The 18,110-nt window shown below is 41.0% G+C and overlaps 1 protein-coding gene across 1 annotated transcript in view; it reads left to right on the plus strand.

Moving 5' to 3' along the window:
- Positions 1–18,110, plus strand: part of RCOR1 (REST corepressor 1) — a 134,541-nt gene that overhangs the window by 66,994 nt on the left and 49,437 nt on the right. The window contains exon 3 of the mRNA XM_025392379.1: positions 14,401–14,484. Coding sequence (XP_025248164.1) covers positions 14,401–14,484 — 84 coding nt within the window. The remainder of the gene's footprint in view (positions 1–14,400; positions 14,485–18,110) is intronic.

Here is an 18,110-nt window from a genome sequence, read left to right on the forward strand (position 1 = left end):
GGAACTCTTACAACATTAGTGTAAAGGTGTGTCCTTAGCTGGTGGTACAGTAGTTAGAAGTTTTCTTTGGGTCATGGTGATGTTGGGAATAATTGTGTTATAGGATAATCTGGGCCCTCTGTATTTCTTAAGATTGTGGTGCCTGACCATCAGTCAGACTGTAGCTTCAGGGCTTTTGTTTCTCTTGAATTGCTTGGTGGTGAAATGTCAATACAGCCTTGTCCATTCTGATTAGTGTGTTACATTACTGATAGGACAGTGTTAGGAGAAATAGGAGAAACCTGAGCCTAAAACATTTCACTGTGAAATTAATTGGTCTCTGAAGTGTTTTGTCTTTGTTTTGGTTTGAGGATCATATGTGGCTAAATTACATTGGTGGTAAATGATAAGCTTGTTATATTGATAACATGGAAGAAAAGTGTTTGTGGTTCCTCTTAGAGAAAATTGATTCCCAGTCCAAGACACCTGTGAGTCCAAGAGAATGAGAGAAGATAAGATGTTATTAGTTAGAAACTGACTATACAATTGCAGTTTCTAGTGCAGAATTAACTTCAGTAGCATTTGATTAGCATCTGACTTCCTTCTTGGGGAATCAGAAAAGGGACATAGATTAGGCTTTAGCTGAACTCAGATTACTGAACAGTGATTGAGCCAGTTCTATTATTTATTTTTATTTTTTGAGACAGAGTCTCACTATATCACCCAGGCTGGAATGCAGTGGTGCAATCTTGGCTCATGTCAACCTCTGCCTCCTTGGTTCAAGTGATTCTCATGCCTCAGCCTCTCCAGTAGCCTCTCGAGTAGCTGGAATTATAGGTGTGAGCCACCACAGCTGGGGTTTTTTTTTTTGGCATTTTTAGTAGAGCCAGGTTTTCACCATGTTGGCCAGGCTGTTCTTAAACTCTTGACCTCAAATGATCTACCCACCTCAGCTTCCCAAAGTGCTGGGATTACAGGTGTGAGCCACCATGCCTGGCCTTGAGCCAGTTCTAAGGGAAATTATTCATTTATTTTTGTCAGCTTGTAATATTGCAAATCATAGTATTTTTGAAATAACCTACCCATGGGAATAGAGTTTATGCCCTTAAAGGGTAGAGTGCTATTATAAAGAAAGGTACAAGAAGAGAGGGAGTGGGTGGCATTCCAGAGATCAGGGCTACATGAGTTGCTGCCCAGCCTACTTGGTTCTCAAACTTGTCAGTCTGGATTGCTGTGTTGAAGGAAAGGGAATAGAACAATGTAATTTAGAAAAATTTCTAAAATTTTTCATTAATTGTTTACCTAACCTATGTTATGCATATTAATTTACTTAACATTTATGAAGTACTTAATAATATGCTAGACACTGAAGGTACCAAGGTCTGAAAGATGTCAAATAATAGAGGAGAAAGGAAATAATAATTGCTATTATTGATCAAGTATTAAGTACAGACAGTTCTTGACTTAAATGGTCAACTTAGGATTTTTCAACCTTTTTTTTTTTTTTTTTTTTGAGACGCAGTCTCGCTCTGTCGCCCAAGCTGGAGTGCAGTGGCGCGATCTCAGCTCACTGCAAGCTCCGCCTCCCAGGTTCACGCCATTCTCCTGCCTCAGCCTCCCGAGTAGCTGGGACTACAGGCGCCCGCCACCACGCCCGGCTAATTTTTTGTATTTTTAGTAGAGATGGGGTTTCACTGTGTTAGCCAGGATGGTCTCGGTCTCCTGACCTGGTGATCCTCCTGCCTCCACCTCCCAAAGTGCTGCGATTACAGGCACGAGCCACCACACCCGGCTGGATTTTTCAACTTTAAGATGGTACAAAAGTGCTACACATTCAGTAGAAACTGTATTTTGAATTTTGATCTTTTCCTTGGCTAGCAGTATGTGGTGTGATATCCTTACATGAGATATTCAGCGCTTTTTTTTTTTTTTTTTTTTGGAGACAGAGTTTCACTCTTGTTGCCCAGGCTGGAATGCAGTGGTGCAATCTCACTGAAACCTCTGCCTACCAGATTCAAGTGATTTTTCTGCCTCAGCTTCCCAAGTAGCTGAGATTACAGGCATGCACCATCATGCCCGACTAATTCTGTATTTTTAGTACAGATGGTGTTTCTCCATGTTGGTCAGGCTGGTCTCAAACTCCTGACCTCAGGTAATCCACCCACCTCAGCCTCCCAAAGTGCTGGGATTACAGGTATGAGCCACCGCACCTGGCCTCAACACTTTTTTTTTTTTTTTTTTATAATAAAACAGTCTTTGTTAGATGGCCTTGCCCAACTACAGGCTAATGTAAGTGTTCTGAGCATATTTAAGGTAGACTAGGCTATGATGCCCATTGGGTTAGGTGTATTAAGTGCGTTTTTGGAGTAAAATATTTTCAATTTGTGATGCATTTGTCAGGACTAACACTGTTGTAAGCTGAGGAGCATCTGTATGTACCAGGTACTTACTTAATAGGTGGCCTTTCTAATCCTCATAGAAACCCATGCAAGGTAGGCATTATCCTCTCCATTTTTCTTTAGGATTAGTGAAGCTAAGTAGCTTGTTCATCATCACTCAACAACAAAGTGGTTATAATCAGATTCAGGTCCACTATGGGACTGAGTCCCAGATGTGAGCTCTGATCCTGACCAGTGTTAGGATCTAAGTGCAAGTGACTTAACTCCTCTTTTCAAATGTGGACTACAACAGTTCTTATCTCATAGGGTTTTTTGGTGCATGTTATGTGACAGATAGGTGAAGTGGTTAGCCCAGTTACTGGCACATAGTAATAGTTAATATGGCCGGGCGCAGTGGCTCAAGCCTGTAATCCCAGCACTTTGGGAGGCCGAGACGGGCGGATCACGCGGTCAGGAGATTGAGACCATCCTGGCTAACACAGTGAAACCCCATCTCTACTAAAAAATACAAAAAAATAGCCGGGCGAGGTGGCGGGCACCTGTAGTCCCAGCTACTCGGGAGGCTGAGGCAGGAGAATGGCGCAAACCCGGGAGGCGGAGCTTGCAGTGAGCTGAGATCCGGCCACTGCACTCCAGCCTGGGCGACAGCGCGAGACTCCCTCTCAAAAAAAAAAAAGACAGGACGAGATGAGAAACTGTGAAGTTGGAAACTGAAGGTTAATGGCGGAAGGGTTGGAGAGCGATGGATTTGAGAAAAATTGAAGGGATTAGTGGATGGGGCTCAGTGGGTTTTGCAGAGTGTGTGTGCTCGAGTGCTAGTAGCAGATGAGGGGACTCCAAGATGACTTGCAGCCTTATCGCTGGGAGTTGGTGACTATACAAGTGATAGTGTTAATTTTTTTAGATAAACAAGAAGAAACAGCTTCTTGTTGATAGTGGTAAGGGTGAATGAGAGGGCGATAAGCTGTGTCAGGATGCTTTTTGAGTTGTTCTTGCCTTATATGTGTATTCTGTCTTGAGATACAGATTTAGAGGTCATTACCATAATAAATGTGGTTTGAGAAATTTGCAGTGTTAGGTGTTAATGGCATAGGAAGAGTAATTAATACCAGATGAAAAAGAGGAACCCAGGGAACCCTGATGTTTAAAATAGTGGTAGAGAAAACATGGGGAAACGTAAACTTTTGTTAAAATCTCTTACTACCATTCATGTGGCCGTTTAGTTCCTCTGCATCACATCTTCTCTTCTGCTCCCCCTGGAGATGTGAAACACTATCCCGAAAGACAGAACACACTATACATGTTTAGAACATTTCTTCTGAGGATAGTTACTGCTGTGGTGATGCAATTACTGTTGTGGTGATGCTAATGAGAATGAATCTTGCTAAAATTAAGACTCAAGACAGCTGAAGACCTATGAAATCAATTGACCAAATAGCGCTACTTCAGGTCAGGTAAATAGTGGCAGTACAAGAATGAAGAATGGATTCTTTGTTACCAAGGAATTATCTATCTAGTTGGGTATTTACTGGGTAATACAATACAAAATAAGCAATGGTAACTGGTTATGTGTATGTCAGTTGTGGCATGATAGTTTCTACCTCAGCTAACTGCTGAAGCCCTTTCTGTCTGTCTTCTCTCCCTGTCCAGCTTTGTTCTTGCCTGCCTTTTTATTTTTTACAGTCCCTCTCCTTTTTGGGGGTGGGAGTCTAGTGGGAGTATACATACCCCTCGTTAACCAACTGCGATATAAGTTTTTAAAAAAAGTTTCTGTTTTTAAAAAGCAAGTGAATAGAGCATTTATTATGGAGGAAAAAATCTTCAACTAAAAAAATCTGTTTAGCTTTTAAATTTTTGTGAAATTGCTAATCTTTGAGAGGAAAAATGTTTTCCCATAAATTCAGGAGAACATGAGATTTGAGTTTTTAAGGATTTTATAACATGCTTATATTTATTATAGATTTTAATTCCAGAGAGCTGGTGATTGGAAATTATGGGCCTATTTGTTCCAATGTAAACTTTTAGCATTTAAAAAGGAAGTGATTAGAGAAGAGAGAACCAGACAGTAGGTATATGCTTTGTAGAAAGATACAGATATTTAATGTAATCCCAGCACTTTGAGAGGCCGAGGCTGGCAGATCACCTGAGGTCGGGAGTTTGAGACCAGCCTGACCAATGTGGAGAAACCCCGTCTCTACTAAAAATACAAAATTAGCTGGACGTGGTGGCACATGCCTGTAATCCTAGTTACTTGGGATGCTGAGGCAGGAGAATCGCTTGATCCCGGGAGGCAGAGGTAGCAGTGAGCCGAGATCGCGCCATTGCACTCCAGCCTGGGCAACAAGAGTGAAACTCGGTCTCAGAAAAAAAAGAAAAAGATAGTTTGGTATTTAAATACCAAAGTTGCTTCTGACTTCCTCATTTTATAGAGCGTGAACTGTTGTCAGTTGAGAATTCTTAAGCCATGTAGCTTAAGTGCTAAAATACTTAATGGATATCATGAGGAGGAAAAATGTTCTTTAAAATCTAGGCTGTGTAGCATAATGGTTAACACCACCAACTCTGGCTTCTGCTGTTTTCATCCCTCTTCCTTAAGCTTCGACTCTCAGCTTCACTGCTCATAAGCGTGATGTTGGGCAGCTTGCTTTGTCTCTCTGTGCTTTAATTTTCTCATCTGTAAAATGGATTGTTGTAAGATTGAAATGAATTGAGGCCTGTCAAAGTACACAGTGCCTAGCACATAGTAAGTATATGTAACTGTTATAGCGATAGTAATCATATGTACTCTTGCCATTCCCTTTGATTTGTATCTTTTTGATTACCCAACATCAGAAGCAAACAATTTTGGAGTCACAAAATGTTTTTTGGTCCCTAACATAATTAAGTTAAATTTACTCATGCTTAACATCTTAGGATATAGTGAAAGTATGGGTGGCCAGTTCATACATTTAGGAATAAGAATTTACCTTTTTTTTTTTTTTTTTTTTTTTGAGACAGAGCCTTGCTTTGTACCCCAGGCTGGAGTGCAGTGGCGTGACCTCAGCTCATTGCAACCTCTGCCTCCTGGGTTCAAGCGATTCTCGTGCCTCAGCCTCCCAAGTAGCTGGGATTACAGGCGCCTGCCACCACTCCTGGCTAATTTTTGTATTTTTAGTAGAGATGGGATTTCACCATGTTGTCCAGGCTGGTCTTGAACTCCTGACCTCAGGTGATCCACCCATCTTGGCCTCCCAAAGTGCTGGGATTACAGGTGTGAGCCACCGTGCCCAGCCCTATCTTATAATCATTGATAGCAAGAAAAGCATATTCACCATTTATTTCAGTTCTGATTGTTTTTGCTGCCCCTTCTGTGTTTATCCATTTGGCCATTCTCTTTCTTGTCTTCATCTTTCTGTTCTGACTTCGGTCATTGAGGATATGACCCTGAATGGTAGAAAAACAACTCCCTCTTCCCCTCCACTCCACAGATCTAACGTGATTTTTTAGGGTGTAGGGGAGAGGGTGCTATGAGAACCTAAGCAGGTGTTCTAATGGCCATGGAGTAACCTGTCTAATCTTTCCAGTTAGTTTCTGTGTTTTGTTTGTTTGTTTTAAAGAGACAGGATCTCTCCCTGTTGCTCAGGCTAGAGTGCCTCAGGGTGATCATAGCTCACTGCATCCTTGAACTCTTGGGCCCAAGCAATCCTCTAGCCTCACCCTCCCAAGTAGCTGGGACTACAGGTGCTCACCACCATACCTGGCTAACTTTTAAAAACTTGTAGAGATAGGGTCTCACTGTGTTGCTCAGACTGGCCTTGAAATTCTGGCCTCAGCTGATCCTTCCACCTCAGCCTCCTGAGTAGCCTTGCTTTTAAAATAACAGCTTTACTACGATAAAATTAACAAAACATGCAGTTCACTTATTTAAAATATGCAAGATCCAGTGGCTTTCGGTACATTCAGTTGTGCAGCTCTCACCACAAATCAAATTTAAAACATTCTTATCATCCCATAAGGAAATGCTGTACCTGTTAGCAGTGGCTCCCTGTTATTTCCAAATGCCCCACAGCCTATGGCAATCACTAATCTTTCTGTCTGGATGGTTCATGTAAATAAAATCATACAATAGACTGGATTTTTGTGCATGTGACTGCTTTTACTTAGCATAGTGTTTTCAAATTTCATGCTGAGCATGTGTTAGTATTTTATTCCTTTTCTTGGCAGTATAATGTTCTGTGATAGACATACTGCATTTTTTTTATTCAATCATCAGTTGATGGGCATTTGGGTTGTTTCTATCTTTTAGCTGTTGAGTAATGCTGCTATGAAAATTTATATACAAATTATTATGTGGACATATGTTTTTATTTCTTTGGGCTGTATACCTCGGAGTGGATTTTCTGGGTTATATGATAATCTTTTGAGGAATGGCACCATTTTATATTCCCAACATAAAACAGGCAAAAGAGCAGAATAGACATTTCTCCAGGGAAGATACTCAGATGGCCAATAAACAACCAATATGCTCAACCTCTTTATTCAGGGAAATGTAAATCAAAACCACAGTTAGAGACTACTTCACACCTGCTAGCTAGAATCAAAAAGTCAGATAATAACAAGTGTTGGTGAGGATGTGGAGAAATTGGAACCCTCATACCCTGTAAGTTGCTGTTGTGCTTCCAAACAGTTGACAAGTAAAATATGACATTGTAGAGTGAGAAATAGCTCAGAGTTTCAGAGTAGAACTGAAAATATACTAGAAGAGTATTTTCCTTACTGTTGGACTAGATGATTTTAAATTTGAACACAGGTAGCATCAAATCATACAGTGAAGGATTTCTCTGTGATTCTTAAAGTTTTGGATATATACAAGCAATGTACACAAAATAGTATTTGTCTGCTTAGCACTGGGATTTGCAAAGAACAGTGAAATATTATAATGTTACAAGGCAAGATCTTTCTCTCTTTAAATGCCTGTTAATCTGGTTTTAAGAATATCTTCATTGTACACATCTTATTCTTTAAATGTTCCCTATAACTGATAGTACCAATTTTATATTTTCAACATTCAAGTTATGATATTATACATTTCCTTTAACTTGCTTTTTCTGTTCAGACTGGTTGATAGCTGTAGATCTGATTTTGTTTTCTGTATTTAATTCCCTTGAAGTCACATACCACGGTTTATCCAATCCCTGTTGATTTTTTTTTTTTTTTTTTTTTTGAGACAGAGTTTTGCTCTTGTTGCCCAGGCTGGAGTGCAATGACATGATCTCGGCTCACCGCAACCTCCGCCTCCCGGGTTCAAGTGATTCTCCTGCCTCAGCCTCCCTAGTAGCAGAGATTACAGGCGTGCGCCACCATGCCTGGCTAATTTTGTGTTTTTAGTAGAGACAGGGTTTCTCCATGTTGATCAAGCTGGTCTGGAATTCCCGACCTCTGGTAATCCACCCGCTGCAGCCTCCCCAAGTGCTGGGATTACAGGCATGAGCCACCACGCCCAGCCCCTGTTGATGTATTTTAAAGATTTTCCTCTATTTTGGTCCTGTAGACAATTCTGTAGTAACTATCTATGTTACTATGTAGATAGGGTTCTTTCAGATAAACAGAACTACTAGAATATGTATGGGTGTATCTATGTATACATATATTCAGAGATTTATTTTAAGGAATTGGTTTATGTAGTTGTAGGGGCCTGACAAGTCTGAAATCTGTAGAGCAGGCCTATAGGAAGGAGTTAGGGCCTCAGTCTCAACTTCTGGAAAAATCTCAATTTCTGCTCTTACGACCTTCCGGTGAACTGGATAAGGCCCGCTCACATTATGGAGGGTAATCAAGTGATTATAGATGTTAACCATATCTACTAAATACTTTTCACAGCAACACCTAGATTAATGTTTGATTAAATAACTGGCTACTAGAGTCTAGCCAAGCCGAAACAGAAAACTGAGCAACATGCTGTCCTTCCATGTGCACCTCTTAAAGTCTCTAGACCAGAGACTTTCAGACTTTAAAAAATCTCCACCAATAGTTTATAAACACATGAAACCATATGCTGATGTTTTCTGTTCCTTACTCTTTTTTTAAAATGCTGATTAGGAACCCAGAATTCAATGTGAGTAGATTTGACCAGCAATTTGAAAAACATTGCATATATATGTAGTCTAGAAATGGAAATGCTGGCTTGCAAGGTATCCATACGTCTACTTTACTATACATTGCCTGTTTTTTCTCTGAAGTAGTTGAACCACTGTATAGCCCCGCTAGCCATGTAAATAAACCTTTCTTTCTTTCTTTCTTTCTTTTTTTTTTTTTTTTTGACGGAGTTTCGCTCTTGTTGTCCAGGCTGGAGCGCAATAGTGCGATCTCAGCCCACCACAACCTCCACCTCCCAGGTTCAAGCGATTCTCTTGCCTCAGCCTTCCCAAGTAGCTGGGATTAGAGGCATGCGCCACCAAGCCCGGCTAATTTTGTATTTTTAGTAGAGATACGGTTTCTCCATGTGGGTCAGGCTGGTCTCAAACTCCCGACCTCCCGACCTCAGGTGATCCGCCTACCTTGGCCTCCCAAAGTGCTGGGATTACAGGCGTGAGCCACCGCGCCCAGCTAATAAACCTTTCTTACCCCCTTGATGGCGACTGGTAATTGCAATTTCCTTGTAGACCTAATTATTCCAGATAATTTTTTATTTTTTAAGGGCTTATTTTTTAAGGTCTTTAAAACTTGATAAAAATCAGCTTTAAACAAAGTTTAAAGAGTCCTGCCTGTGTTAGCACCTTCAGCAAACATTAGTATCTACCCAGAAATTAATGGCATTTCTTTGTTTTTATTGTATTTATATTTTTATATATTATATATATTTTTTGATTTACGTGTAGCAAAACTGAATAATTTTTGCTGCACTTTTTTGTGAGAGTTAAGATGTGTATACAATACTCTGTCCTTATCCATGAAAGGTATGTTTCAAGGCCCCGGTGGGTGCCTGAAACTGGGTAGTACTGAACCCTATATATACACTATGGTTTTTCCTATGCATACATACCTATGATAAAGGTTACTTTATAAGTTAGACACACTGAGAGATCAACAACAAAAACTAATAATAAAATAGAACAATTATAGCAATATGCCAACATCACCAGCACTTTGGGGGTGTTAGTAAGTAAAATATGGGGGACTTGAATGCAAGTGCTGCAATGCTGTGACCGTCCAGCTGGTAACTAAGATGGCGGAGTTACTGATGGGCACATAGTACCTCCAGAGGGGACGTGGTGCACAAAGGAATGATGCATGTCCCAGGAGGGACGGCACGAGATTTCAGCATGGTAATCAGAATGGGGCACAATGTAAAATTCAGGAACTGTTTCTGGAATTCTCAATTGAATGTTTTCAGACCACGGTTTATCATGGGTGACTGAAACCACAGAAAGCAAATGCTGATGGGGGCACTACTGGAGTTTCACATAACACCACACAATTAGGATACCATAGAGCTCCATCTCCTCCAAAAACTCTCTCACACTTTCTTTTTTTTTTTTCTTTTTTTTTTTTTGAGGCGGAGTCTTCACTCTGTCGCCCAGGCTGGAGTGCAGTGGCGCGATCTCGGCTCACTGCAAGCTCCACCTCCCAGATTTGCGCCATTCTCCTGCCTCAGCCTCCCGAGTAGCTGGGACTACAGGCGCCCGCCACTGCGCCCGGCTAATTTTTTGTATTTTAGTAGAGACGGGGTTTCACCGTGTTAGCCAGGATGGTCTCGATCTCCTGACCTCGTGATCTGCCCGCCTCGGCCTCCCAAAGTGCAGGGATTACAGGCGTGAGCCACCGCGCCTGGCCTCTCACACTTTCTTAACCTTCCTCACACTTCTAGCCCCTGGAAACCCTGGATCTATTCGTTATCCCTGTACTTTTGCAGAGTGTCATATGAATGAACTTATACTGACTTCTCTCACTCACTGTAATGCTTTGGAGATAGGTCTGTGTTGTTGCATATATTAGTAGTTCACTATTTTTATTGCTGTGTACTGTTCCAGTATATGGGTGTACTACAGTTGGTGTATCCATTTGCCCATGGAAGAACATCTGAATATTTCACAGTTTTTGATGATTGTGAATAACGCTGCCTGTGTGTGCCGGATGGTTTTTTTTGTTTTGTTTTGTTTTTTTGTTTTTGGCACTGAGTCTCGCTCTGGCGCCCAGGCTGGAGTGCAGTGGCGCGATCTTGGCTCACTGCAACCTCCACCTCCGGGGTTCAAGCATTTCTCCTGCCTCAGACTCCCGAGTGGCTGAGTCTACAGGCACACACCACCATGCCTGGCTAATTTTTGTATTTGTAGTAGAGATGGGATTTGACAATATTGGTCAGGCTGGTCTCCTGACCTCAGGTGATCCACCCGCCTCAGCCTCCCAAAGTGCTGGGATTACAGGTGTGAGTCACTGCTCCCAGCCTGTGTGCAGGTTTTGCTGTGAACATATTGCTAATTCTGTAGGGTATATGGCTGAACAGTGGGGTTGCTAGATCAGTCATTTGGTAACTATAATTATGTCTTTGTAAAAAACTGCAAAATTTTCCCAGAATGGCTTTATAATTTTGCATTTACACCAGTAGTGTATGAGAATTTCAGTTGTTCCCGTTCTTGTCAGCTCTTTGTATTGTTGATGCCTTTTATTTTAGACAGCCTAACAGGTAAATCATGGTTTCTCATCATGGCTTTAATTCACATTTTTCTAATGGCTAAAGATGTAGAGCATTTTTTCATCTAATATGCCACCTTTATATCTACTTTGGTGAAGTGACTGTTCAAATCGTTTGTCCTTTTTTTAAAAAAAAATTGTGTCATTTTCCTTATTGTTGACTTTGAAAGTTCTTTATGTATTCTGGATACAAGTCCTTTGTTGCATTTGCGATATGCAAATATTTTCTTACAGTCTGCAGTGTATCTCAACAGTGCCTTTTGCAGAGTAAAAGTTTTAAAATTTTACTTAAGTATAATATACCATTAAAAAATGTTTGGTGGATTGTGCTTTTGGTATTGTATCTAAGATGTCTTTTCCCACCCCAGGGTCAAAAAGATTTCCGTGTGTTTTTCTCTAGAAATTCTATAATTTTTGAGTTTTACATTTAGTTCTGTCGTCTGTTTTGAGATAATTTTGAGGTATGGATCCAAATTAATTTTTTAAAAAATGTTTTCTTTTTGCATGTGAATATTCATTTGTTCCTGCATCATTTGTTGAAAAGATTATTATTTTTGGTTTGGTTTTGCCTTCATGCCTTTATGGAAAATCATTTGATCCTGTATGTGTGGTTCTGTTTTTGGATTCTATTCCATTTATTTCTCTCTCTCTCTTTTTTTTTTGAGACGGAGTCTCACTCTGCCTCCCAGGCTGGAGTGCAGTGGCGCGATCTCAGTTCACTGCAAGCTCCGCCTCCCAGGTTCACGCCATTCTCCTGCCTCAGCCTCCCGAGTAGCTGGTACTAAGGAGCCCACCATGACCCCCGGCTAATTTTTTGTATTTTTAGTAGAGACGGGGTTTCACTGTGTTAGCCAGGATGGTCTCGATCCCCTGACCTCGTGATCCACCCACCTCAGTCTCCCAAAGTGCTGGGATTACAGGTGTGAGCCACCGCGCCCGGCCTATTTCTCTATCATTATGCCAATACCATACATTTTTGATTACTGATTTTTTATAATTAGTCTTGATTTAGATAGTGTAAATCTTCCAACTTTGCTCTTTTTCAAAATGCGTTGACTGTCTCAGTTACCTTGCCTTTCTTTATGAATTGTAGAATATTTATCAATTACTGCAAAAGAATGTGCTACAGTTTTGATTGGGGTTGCATTGAATCTTTAGAGCAATTTGGGAATAATGCCTTCTTAATAATGAGTCTATATCTATGATATATTTCTTCATTTTCTTAGATCATCTTTAGTTTCTCTCAGCAGTGTTTTATAGTTTTCAATGTACACATCTTACTTTATCCCTAAGTTATTTCATATTTGATGCTAATGATCTTTAATTTTGATTTTTTAATTGCTGGTATATATAAATAGAATTGATTTTACTATTAATATTATTTCTTACAACCTTACTAAACTCATTTATTCTAGTGCCATTTTGTAGATTCTACAAAATGTAGATTTTCTACACAGACAGTCATGCAGTTTTGATTGTACCTTTCCACTGTGGATACCTTTATTTTTGTTGTACTTTAGACTTCTATTGGAAATATAGCAGGACTCATTTGTCTTTTTATTCCGTTGGGGGTCCCTCCCCACACATACTTTTGATGACTTTTGTTTTAGGTTATGTGTAGCATTAGCATTGTTCTGAAAGTCAGAACTATGTATATATCTGTAAAAAAGGTAGGCCGGGCGCGGTGGCTCAAGCCTATAATCCCAGCACTTTGGGAGACCGAGACGGGCGGATCACGAGGTCAGGAGATCGAGACCATCCTGGCTAACACGGTGAAACCCTGTCTCTACTAAAAAATACAAAAAACTAGCCGGGCGAGGTGGCGGGCGCCTGTAGTCCCAGCTACTTGGGAGGCTGAGGCAGGAGAATGGCGTAAATCCGGGAGGTGGAGCTTGCAGTGAGCTGAGATCCAGCCACTGCACTCCAGCCTGGATGACAGAGTGAGACTCCGTCTCAAAAAAAAAAAAAAAAAAAGGTATACTTGTGCTGGGCGCAGTGACTCACACCTGTAACCCCAGCACTTTGGGAGGCCAAGGTGGGCAGATCATGAGGTCAGGAGTTCGAGACCAGCCTGGCCAATATGATGAAACCTCCATCTCTACTAAAAATAAAAAATTAGTTGGGTGTGGTGGTGCACGCCTATAGTCCCAGCTACTCGAGAGGCTGAGGCAGGAGAATCACTTGAACCCGGGAGGCAGAGGTTGCAGTGAGCTGAGCCTGGGTGACTAAGACTCTGTCTCAAAAAAGGGTAAACTCAAAGACGGTCACTACATCTTTTTTGTCATATTTCTTTCTCATCTACATCCTCTTCCCAGCTGCAACATAAATTCAACTTTTAATTTTACCTAATTCATACTGTTCACACTTTGGGTCCTTTTCACTATTCTGTTATGGTTCTTTAAAGTAACTGCCTCTCAGATTTTACTAAAAATGTAAAATTTCCTCTTTATAAAACCTAGAACACATTGGTAGACAAAATTAAAGATGGAAGATCTGGCGGTATCATAAAAGATGAAATTCGTTAACCAGACTGTGGGTTTCCTAGATTTTTGTTTATAGTAGGTTGTATGTTATATTTAGTTGCATTTTTCCCCTTAGAGTTTAGGTTCCATAACTTTCATCATATTTTCAGAGTAGTTTATTTAAAGGAGAAAAAGTGGCCAAAATTAACCTTTAGAATGAATAAGTTTGGGCCTAAGCATTGTGAAGGTATGGTCACTGAACCTCCTGTTTCTTGAGTCTTTGCCTTGTGAAGATAATGTTTTAGGTATGTGTATTGTAGTAGATGACAGTTGCTTGCGGTTAATTCACTAATACATGTGAGCTCCACCCTTGGCACTTTTAAACGTTTTGGCCTACTATTTTGCATCACAGATTTTTAAGAATTAGTATGCATTTTAGAAGTTTACTTTCAGGTTAAACTTTTTAAATGCTTATTCTTTAATAATGCTGTTAAAAGAATTTTGGAATTTCTATTGCCAAGTCACTAAAAGGTTACTCAGGCAGAGAAGGGTAAGGGTGCTGCAAGCACACGTGAAGAATTAACATTTTAAAAGAACCTTTGAGCACCTTGGCATGTGTGGATTTCTTTTTGGATGTCTCATGTCTAAAAGCAGAGCAGCATACTGTAAAATCAGTAAAAGTAGGAAAGGACTTGCAAGTAGAAATGTTTCAGCAGACTCTGTCGCCTCTCCCATCTCCATCCTCACTCTGAGGTTAAGTGTGTGGTCCCATTGGTACAGATACAGGTAAAAGGTGGGTGTATTCAACAATACATTAAAAGGTATTGTTACTTATTGCTTATTATATGTGTTAAATTTTAATGAGATTTTTCTTTTTTCTTTCTCTCAAGCCAAACTGGCAAGACGCAGTCAAGAACGGGACAATCTTGGCATGTTGGTCTGGTCACCCAATCAAAATCTGTCAGAAGCAAAGTGTAAGTCTTAGAGCACTTTTTTTTCTACTTTTCTTGTTTAATGTAAGATTTTAAAGGTACCTTTGAAGCTAAAAGTTTCTATATGTATTATATTTCTTCTATATTTTAAGATAAATAATTTGAAGAGTTTTAAAATTTATTATTGTTTTTTGAGATGGAGTCTTGCTCTGTTGCCCAAGCTGGAGTGCAGCGGCACGATCTGGGCTCACTGCACTCTGCCTCCTGGGTTCAAGTGATTCTCCAGCCCCAGCCTCCTGAATAGCGGAGATTATAGGTGCCCGTTACCACACCCAGCTAATTTTTGTATTTTTAGTAGAGATGGGTTTTTGCCATGTTGGCCAGGCTGGTCTGAAGCTCCTGACTTCAGGTGATCCACCTACCTCGGCCTCCTGAAGTGTTGGGATTACAGGCGTGAGCCACTGCACCCTGCGATCTATTCCATTTTTGAACATGTTCTTTCTTACAGAGCACTGAAAATCTGCCTCCCTTTGTAAAAGCTTTGTTTTCCTGAACTTCGCTAAATAACTTTGCTTCCATATGTGTCCTTTAAATGTTCAGTCATTGTATCTCCTTTACTGTCTGAGTCCAAGCTAGTTGCTTCAGGTGCCATTTCCGATGGTTTTATTTTGGGGTCTCTTTTCATCTCCTGTTGTCCTCCTAAGTGTGTTTCAGTTGGTCACAATGTCCATCTTAAATTGTACTCGGAACTGAATATAAGAATACTGAGCATTTTTTGAACCTCTATGCCAGCATTGTACTAAAATGCTTTTCATACTCCTGTATCATTCAATGTTCATAGTAACAGGAAGATTTTGTCTCTGTTTTACAGATGGCATCCCATAGTTCAAAGAGTCAGTGGGTTGTAAAAGTAGCACAGATAGTGAGTGGTGGAACCACAGGTAGTATCCAGGTTTGCTGATGCTTCACTCGTGGGTCATAATCTCACTTATTTCTCAGGCTGTGTTCATTCAGCCTGTTAGCCACTATCTCTCTGTTATTACAGTTTAAAGTTTATTAGTCACTTTTCCTGTTGTATTACTTATTGGAGTCTTTGGAGTCAGAATTTAATTTTAATATTATTTTTCATAGACACAGAAGAAAAGAGCAGAATATGGAAAGTTAATTGGTTTTTAAACAGTGATATTGCCTATAAAATAAATTTACAGTTTTATTGTAAGCCCTGATTACAATTGTTTAAACAATTGTTAATTGTTAAAGTTGGTTAAAACTTTAAACGTTAAAAAAACTAACCTGTCCACTGAGGCTCCCAGTGGACAGCGAGCTCAGCTTATGGCAGAGACACACTTGAGCCAGGCCAGAGGCGTAGGAGGACCAGATTTGACAGATGTCAATACACAATTCTTACTGAGGCCTTTGAAACGGACCTTTATCCTGGAATTACTGTCAGAGAAGAACTGGCCAGAAAAACGGACTTCTGAGCCACGAATCCAGGTTTGGTTTCAGAACTGGAGAGCTGGAATACCAAAGAAAAGCCAGAGGAGCCCCAGCGTGGAGGCAGTCTGGACGCAGGCCCGGATCCCAGACCCCGATCAGCCTGGGGTGCTGGCCCCTACTGCTCCTGCCAGCAGGGCTTCCCAGGGGGCCCAAGCACCGGGGGCAATTCTCTTGGGAATTGGAGGATGCTTCGGGTCAAGCTCTCTGGGGGCACGCTGATGTTCCGGGCGCAAACGTGGCCCCCGCTGACCTGGAGATGGCAGCCAGTACGCAGGGCCACCCTTAGGGAGACATCCTTGATCTCTGCCCTCGGGCCCAGTGCTGCTTCCAGGTCCCTCTTGCCACCAACCCTTCCCACAGCTGGAAGCTGGTAGTGCTGGGCTTCAAGTTCATCCTGGGGCACCCAGCCTGCTCCCCGTACACGGGTCCCTAGCCCTGTGGGGGCTGGGGCTACGCCCTCCTGCTGTGGAGCAGTAGCGGAGGTGGGACTGGCCACGGGGGGGGGCGGGGGGGGTGAGGCGCCTGGGCGCACCCAGACCTGGGAGCAGCCGTCTCCGCCCCAGCCCCAGCAGTTCTGACCTTATCCTGCCTCTCTGTCCCTTTCCTGGCAGTAGCCACAGCCACAGCTGTCGCAGGGCCCCGCTGAGCGCTAGGAACAGGTTCCTTGTCTTCCTCCAGAGCCCAACTCAAGCCGGAGGCCCCAACTCCCCTGCCCCCAATGGCCGCTGCAGGGTCTGAACCTCAAGTGTCTGCACAGCAAACCCGTGGAAATAACCTGTCAGTGTCAAGCAATGGAAGACAGATGAACTAAGCCAGGGCTCATCGGTAGCATTCACATTATGAAAATTGAAGAGGAATATTGGGATTTATTTACTTTGTCATGGAAAGGCTTCCAGACATACTTTTCAGGGAAATCAAGTTGTTAGGGTGGAAGGGCCTCGGGGTGCATGGGACCTAGGGGTTTTCCTTAGATGGGGTAAAAAAGGATTGACTTTATAGAATTCATCTGTCTTTCCATTTATTAACTGAGTAAACACGGAGCACTTAGAGTGAACCAAGTCCACTAGAGAGAAGGCAGGATGAGGACGGCTTTGTAGAAATGTATTATTTTGTAATCAGTAGTGAGCAATCATTTCTACACTGGGAAATAAACAAAACTACAAAAACAACAAAACACTTACCTAAAAGTAGCATTTACATATTGTTGAAAGTTCATAGATGAAAGTATAAAGAATAAAAAACATTCACCTCTTATTCCATCACCCAGTGGTGATAACCGTTAAACACTTTGGGGTATTTCTTCCAATTTTTTTTTGTACGTATTTATATGAGTGAGATGATAGATTATCTGTGTGTGTGTGTATGTGTGTATCGTCTTCCTAAGCAGTTCCCATGTTATTAAAACTGCTTATAAAGGTTTTAAATAACTAGGTGTAATATTTATCATATGGATATATCAGTATGTTTAACAATTACTCTATTGAAAATTTAGGTGTCTCAGTTTTGGAAGAATGTAGAAGTCTTGGTTGTCCAGCATTTATTCCGACGTGAAGTAGAAATAAGTGATTTAGGACATATTTCTAGCAGATACTAAAAAATTGTGTATAAGGATGTCTGGAGAGCCCTGGCTTTTCTTGTGCTGCTTTTCTTTTCAAAGTGGCTGTTCAGAGTTCTGCCTCTTAGGGTTACTGAAAGCTTATAAAGTTACTTTGTGATTATAAAAATAAATGCTATTGTAGAAAATTCAAACAGTACTTAATGCATAATATGTAATTGTTTTCCACAAAATGTGAACTGTTATCAGTCTGCTCATAAGTACATCTGGGACTGTTTCATCTCAGTATATCTCCAGTTATCTAATTTTTTAACTGTAAATAATATGGATGTATCATAATTTATCCTTTTTTTTAAACAAAATTACCTGTATTACCTATTGATGAATATTTAGAATCTTAGTTCTTTTTTTAACTCTGTTTTAAAAAAAACCTGATCTGTAAAATGACTCTAGTTAGCATTCATGAATTATACATTTCTTTTTTTTTTGAGACAGAGGTTTATTCTTATTATCCAGGATGGAGTGCAGTTGTGCAATCTTGGCTCACTGCAACCTCCACCTCCTGGGCTCAAGAGAGTCTCCTGCCTTAGCCTCCCAAGTAGCTGGGACTACATAC

Source organism: Theropithecus gelada, chromosome 7b (assembly GCF_003255815.1).
Source record: "Theropithecus gelada isolate Dixy chromosome 7b, Tgel_1.0, whole genome shotgun sequence".
Taxonomy (NCBI): domain Eukaryota; kingdom Metazoa; phylum Chordata; class Mammalia; order Primates; family Cercopithecidae; genus Theropithecus; species Theropithecus gelada.